Source organism: Chanodichthys erythropterus, chromosome 14, assembly GCF_024489055.1.
Source record: "Chanodichthys erythropterus isolate Z2021 chromosome 14, ASM2448905v1, whole genome shotgun sequence".
Lineage (NCBI taxonomy): Eukaryota > Metazoa > Chordata > Actinopteri > Cypriniformes > Xenocyprididae > Chanodichthys > Chanodichthys erythropterus.
Window position 1 is genome coordinate 18699181 of NC_090234.1, and position 6942 is coordinate 18706122.

General features: G+C 33.8%; 1 protein-coding gene across 1 annotated transcript; it reads right to left on the minus strand.

Moving 5' to 3' along the window:
- Positions 1-1555: 1555 nt before the first annotated feature.
- twist2 lies at positions 1556-5387 on the minus strand. The gene is made up of 2 exons (XM_067409680.1): positions 4335-5387; positions 1556-1973 (listed from the first exon to the last, which is right to left on the minus strand). The coding sequence occupies exon 1, from the start codon at positions 4855-4857 to the stop codon at positions 4366-4368; it is 492 nt and encodes a 163-aa protein (XP_067265781.1). The 5' UTR covers positions 4858-5387; the 3' UTR covers positions 1556-1973; positions 4335-4365.
- Between the last annotated feature and the right edge of the window lie 1555 nt (positions 5388-6942).

Consider the following 6942-nt stretch of genomic DNA (forward strand, 5'->3'; position numbering starts at 1 on the left):
GTATCTAACGGGCTGGTTCTCAATCTTCACCGCAGTTTCCCCATCACCACATATTTAAGAGCTTTTATTTTTAAACTGCAGCTGTTTTCTCGTAAGTGTATCTCTTTGGGTCAGTGGCGTTTCGCCAAATTAGTTTTTGTCTGTATTGACGCCTTTTCTTGCCTATTTTCAGTTTTTGATTTATTTTTTCTTTTGTGGGAGATAAAAACGCCTATGTGATGGTAACTGTCCTGAGATTAAAATAAGATGTAGGCATATTGTACTCCGCAGGCACAATCTTTTATTATTATTTCCTTAAAAAAATAAACAGTTAAGCAATTATGTTTTAAAACACTGAAATTTAAAATAGCTACTCTTGTCTGTGAAATCAAAGTAAATGTTGCATAAACAGCATAAAGGAAGTGATTTGTTTAATCATGTGACAAGAAAACCATAAAACACCACCACATTTTTTGGAGTCATAAATTCATTTGTTGTTTTTGAATAACTGCTTATCAAAAATGTATGAAACCTATATATATATATATATATATATATATATATATATATATATATATATATATATATATATATATATATATATATATATATATATATATATATATATAATCTCATCAGTGCCATGTAACTTTGACCCATATATATTTGACATAAAGGTTCTTGCCAATCTTCATCATTATTTAAAGCTCCAAAATGTCATAAAATTAAATGAACTGATAAATGCAATCAAAATAATAAAGTGTAACACTTTATTTTAGTGCCCTGTTACATGTTACATGTAATTACTGTAGTAATAACTATGAATTGTACATAATTACATGCAACTTAACCAAACCGAAGCACATGTTGTCGAATAATATTACTCAGAACTTAAATGTAATCGCACTGTAACACGGACAACTTAAAATAAAGTGTAACCTAAACAGCTATTTTTTTTTTTAAGTTATTAAGTGCTATAAGAATACTGGAAAGTTATCTGACTTATAGTATTTTGTTATTTATAACACCATCAGATGTTTTAAAAAGTAGAGCTGGATCTTGAACAGGCCTACAGAACAACTGAACTTTTATCAAACATTAATGCCTCAACAGTGGAGCCGTTTCTTTTAGATTTTTATCGAGCTAAGCCTGGGAAAATGAGATGTAAACAATTAAATGCTTTGCGAGCGTTGGTGTAGATTTAAAGGAGAAATGAAAAGGTCTGGTAGGGGTCCGGTATTTAAATGCTGTGGTTATCTGCAGTTGTTAAAGAATTTGCCTCCAGCCGTCTGGATTCAGTGATTTCTTCTTATTAGAGCGGACAGGCTTTTTTATAAGCTAAGGGGTAAAACTGGCTGGACTTTCTTTTCAGCTAATGAACCTGCACTGTTTATAACTTTTCTTTTTGTTACACGAGAAGGGGAAAATCTGAATGCTCTTTTCCTACAGTGATGATGTGGACATTTGCAAATCAATGTGTTCACCCTAAATGTTCAAAAATATGTTTTAATAAATAAGCAAAATGTACAATGGATGGAAATCGAAAATGTTGCATAGGAAAAATCAAATGTATGCATTCATCCATGCAGCATACTTCAAGAAAGTATTGCTCTAAATTGCATTGGTCCCTTAAAAAAGCTGACAATACTCACAGGTAGCCTATGTACAATAGTTTTTTTTTGTTCATATATATATATATAAACTCTTCTGTTTAGAGACAAACACGAAATATAGTTTCCATATATAACAGATGGCCTTCCTGTACTATCACCACAGCGACATTTAAGAATAACTTGTGAAAAAGATTAAATGTATTTGACGACACAGGAGACGTCATCTACTTTTTCTCTAAGTATATAAAAAGTTCCTTTGGTCGTGTCCTTCGTGAGGATGCTCAAGTCCGTAGGTGTATCCACCAAATGGCCACGTCTTTGAGGTTTAGAGGTTCATCAATAAATCCTTTGGTGTCTTCAAAATTAGTGGAAGTAAACAGTCTGTGGAAGGAAGAAAAACAACTTTAAGACTCAAATTCTGCTTCTCTATGTCAAACAGGAGACCTCAATCTGTGGTTGAACACAGCCTTGGATTTAAAGAAAAATGGGAAGCTATTAATGATCCCGTTTTTTAATTCCGAGTGGGAGCGCATGCTTACACAGGAAAAGGCTTGGTTCAAACATGTTACACAGATCCCAGGTGGAATTACGTCACTGGAAAATAACTGTTTCAAGAGGTCATTTGGTTTGAAATTCGAAGCCGTACACCTGTCTTCCTTCGCTCAGTAGCACATATTACTTTATTCAAATAAATTCATAAGAATCAATTAGACATATTAAACTAATATTATTATTGTATTTAGAGTTTAACATTTTTATGACAGCTGTGTGTTGATGGAGGCCTAATCCAGCGCATAAAACGGCAGATTTATCCAACTAGTTAAACTCATTAATTCAAAAGGATATCATTTCAATTTATCATTTTAATAGCTAATCTGTTATTTAAAAATAGGACCATAATGATTTATATAGATGTGCAGGTTCATTTATTTTTCATCACTTTATTTTGTCATCCTGGAAAGAGACCTCCATGCATATTTTAGCTTATTATTAAATAAAACGTAAACAATAATTAAATCATTTAAATGAAAATTCTTAAAGTTAATCTTGTTAATAAGTGATCATATCATAACACATATGTAGCCTGAAAGATGTCAGTCTTTGGTTCCAGTGGTTTTTGTGCTGTTATTTCACAAGCATAAACATGGTTTTGGTCGCAGCTCACCTTCACTTTCAAAAATACAGGTTCCTGTTAGGAGCAAAAAGAACTTCACATCCTGATGCCATATAGCAGAATCCTTATAGTTCCACACACAGGTGCTTTAAAGAACGCAAAACACTGATCTGAAGAACAGGTTCTGATAGCCTAATCAAGTGTAGGTGTTGATAGCCTAATCAAGAACTTTCTTAATCTCCCCAAAAACCATATACAGCCAAAAAGAAAACATAAATAACAAGAGGGTTCTTTGCTGAACGTTTTTCTTCCTATTTTCTGTCGTATAGAAACGTTAACCGTTTCACCTCAATCAGAGCCATAATTCTATCACTCTTTTTTTTGAAGCTTAACGTTTACGATTGTGCGGTGAAACTTCATAACTAGTTTAAATCGCTCCTGAAATTTTAGTTTTATTCACGAGAGGGAAAATATTACACTGAATGTTCCTTCTCACGGTTGGGTCGTTATTCGTTTCATGAGATCGACGATATAATGAGAATGTTTGTTTACTGGGCAATAGTCGTAAAGGCTTTGAACTGAGGAAAACTCAAATTCGGCGTTTATTTTCCTTGTTAGTTCTGGCAAATATAGGCTGCATACCACAGCTTTTCGTACTATAGTTGTCGACATGCTGTTTTTGATGTCTCTATTTTGATTTTACACGATATATTTGGCTTTGGCAGTCGAGGAATGTGTATTCAGCCGATTCTTATTGTTTTTGTGCTGCACGTTCATTTTCTTACTGTAAATGCGCGCGCTTCTGTGGTGTATTTCGGGGGTTTTACGATTGTATGTTTGTCTTTATAGTATAATATAATATAATAATTCTAACACATATATGTGTTGCCATATTAATTTAGTCAAAATGAGATCAATCATTTTGTCCACTGTATAGTGAACATTTCTGTTATAATCTCTGAGATCATACGCCATTGATTTATGTCCTGATGTTTCTTAAAGAGAACTTTCTGGCCTTTTCTATGACACCAGATTTTTGGGGGTGTGGCCATAATAATAATAATAATAGTAATAATAATTTGAGTATCCTCGTGATAGCATTTTGAACATTTATATTAATATCTATCATCTAATGTAGACATTTTATAACAATGATAAAATTAAATAAATAGGGCTTACTCTAACATTATTTAAAAAAAAAAAAAAAAAAAAAAAAAACCATTTGCAATAGCCTACGTATATTTGTATATTTTAAAAAAAATGTAAAATAATCAAAAAGTTTTTTTGTGTGTGTGTGTGCTTGGCTGTAGCACGTGATGCACATCCACATATCTGTAACAACAATACGATGAAAATTCTGAATTATTGCATGTCTAAAATATACATAAAATAACGTTTTAACGAATTATAATACATGATCTATCCAAACAAATCTAAATGACAATTTTGGGGGGTGTCAAGAAGATATAGTGTTGCATTCCTGCACTGAACTGTCAGTGTCAGTGGTCCAGAACAGCTGGAGTTTCTCTAAAAGCAGGTTACTGCCGTAACACATCCATTTATGAAAGAGTTAGCTCGAAAACATAGTAACAACGTCTTGAGTTGATCTGGCATATCTCTCTACCCACCCGTTTGGCATGGTATGGACGTGTCTCGCTGCTAGTGGGACGCAGACATCGACCACGCGCCCTCCATCCTCCACACCGAAAAGGCGTAACTGAGTCTCTCGTGCGCGACGTAGCTGCAGCTCGACATCTTGTTGTCCATCTCGTCGCTCTGCAGCACTTGACAGAGGAAATCAATGTACCTGGAGGCGAGCTTGAGCGTCTGTATCTTGCTGAGTTTATCCGAGGGGAGCGTGGGGATGATTTTGCGCAAAGACGCGAACGCTTCGTTCAGCGACTGAGTCCGTTGCCTCTCCCTGACGTTCGCCAGAACGCGCTGGTTCTGCAGCTCCTCGAACGACTGAGTGCTGCTCGGGCTCGGCTTTTTGCTCCGTTTGTTCACGGAGCTCGGGCTGCTGCTGTCCTCGCTCGACTTTTTACTGTGTCTCCTCTTCCTCCCGAACCTTTTCTGTTGTCTGTCCAACTCCTCCTCGCTGGTCACCAGGCTGTCCACTGGGGAGACGGGAGAGCTTGAACTCTCTTCCATTTCTTTTTTAAAGAAATGTGAAGGTCGAGGAGAAAACGCGCTCTCCACCTTTGAATCCGTGGTTTGACCGTTATATCCGTGCGTTTTTCGGGGATTTGTCTGTCCTCCTGAAGTCCCGAGACTGCGCCTCTACTTCCAAAAGTAGAGTTTGGCAGAGTTTTCCTCCCGCAGGAAGTTTTTTCCTAATTTTTGGGAAACTTTATCCTAGTCTCTGATGCTAAATACTAGTGTGAATGGAGGGGGAGGAAGCGCTGCTCTCTGATTGGTGGACTAATAAACAAGGAGGACCAGTCTTAAGTTACACTGCACCTCTCCACTCAAATTATACCCCACTTTTAATTCGATGCTCTCAGTTTTACACAATATTTCAGTCTCACACTATAAAAATGGCATTTGGAAAAGGAATGTAAAGTGGTTCAGTACTATATACGGGTCAAGTCCAAGTATTATGGTAAAAATAAATGGTATTATGAAATGAAACATTTTACAATTTAATCAATAGTAACGTATCTACGTATTTTAATGTAATAACTGAGCAATCCTTAGTAAATCATTCATTTGAAATACGTAAGGATTATTTAATTCAATTTGATGGAATTTTACTATTAATTAAATTGCGTAAATCTTAAAAAAAGGCTTGTTTTTTTTTTGAGTGTATGAAATTATAAGTGTGAAATAGTTTATGCTGTAACTTATAAATATGGTTTATATAGTAAAAATAATTCTCACATTTTAAATATGACAGTGTAAGCAGTGTGTAATATGGTAAAATATTGTTGAAATTCAAATTGTTTTTTTATTTGTAAACAAAAATGTATGAATTCCCTTATACTTTGGGGGAAAAGAAATCTCCAGAATTTCTTGTATTACACATTTGTTTAAATTGTATTTAAAATGTTTATTTTTAATATTTCTTTATCTAATTGTTGTCAGTTTTATTTATTTATTTATTTGATGCATTTTTTTATTATTTTATAAGGGATATGGGGGCTAGTTGTCACACTTTTTACTTCTGTGAATATTTTTTAATAGGTGTGGTGTTGCCAACAAAAAACCTGAACATTTACAGGCTTTTATATGCTTTACAGCAAAATTCAAACTGCAAAACAACTTTTTACACATCAAAAATGTGAAAACCTATTACACCATAATTCTTAAATTATGCCTCTTTTCATTTGGGATGTAAATAACATCAAAAATTACTATATATATATATATATATATATATATATATATATATATATATATATATATATATATATATATATATATATATATATATATACACACAGATAGTAATTTTTGATGCAAAGAGGAAATTTCTAATATATATATATATATATATATATATATATATATATATATATATATATATATATATATATATAATGTTGAGAATTGTCATGCAGAATAAGGCATTGTGCTTAATAAGTACTAATATACAGACAATATGTGAGCTAATAAGCAACTAGTTAAAAGTTATAATTGTTCCCCATACGGAAGTGCTACCGATTTTTCTTTTAAATTCGTAATTAGCAATTGCTGCTATAGATTTTTGAAAGCTGTGCATTATTTATATTCACCTTAAGCCGAACATCCCCCGTTAATGTTTAAGGTCATATTTTTTTTTTCATGGTTATTAAAATGCCACGAAAAGTCTCTCACCTCTTTCAGATATGGCACACAGTAGATTAATATCTTTGCAGACTTTCCTTCACGCCATTCTTTCAAGTCAGATGAAAGACCTTTCCCTATTGTTTTCCAGAATAAGTCCAAGGTTTCACAATACCCTAAACACATGTAGGAGTCAGCCTGTTGTGAAGAACTTTTGGCAAAGCCTCACAGGCTTTTTCTCTTACACGGGCCTGGACTGTCTCTTTGAATAAGACAATAATAATGTATGTCAGATTTCTTTTACCAGTGTCCAGTGTTCAAAAGAGGCTTTGGGATGTTTTGTATAAGGCAGCAGTTTTGGTCACATTTGTAAGGTTTTCAATTGTAAATTATGCCTTATTTCAGAAAGAAGATTTGTTTCCCTTTGATTTATGTATGTAATCCACATGTGAGCGGATGACTGACACTTGG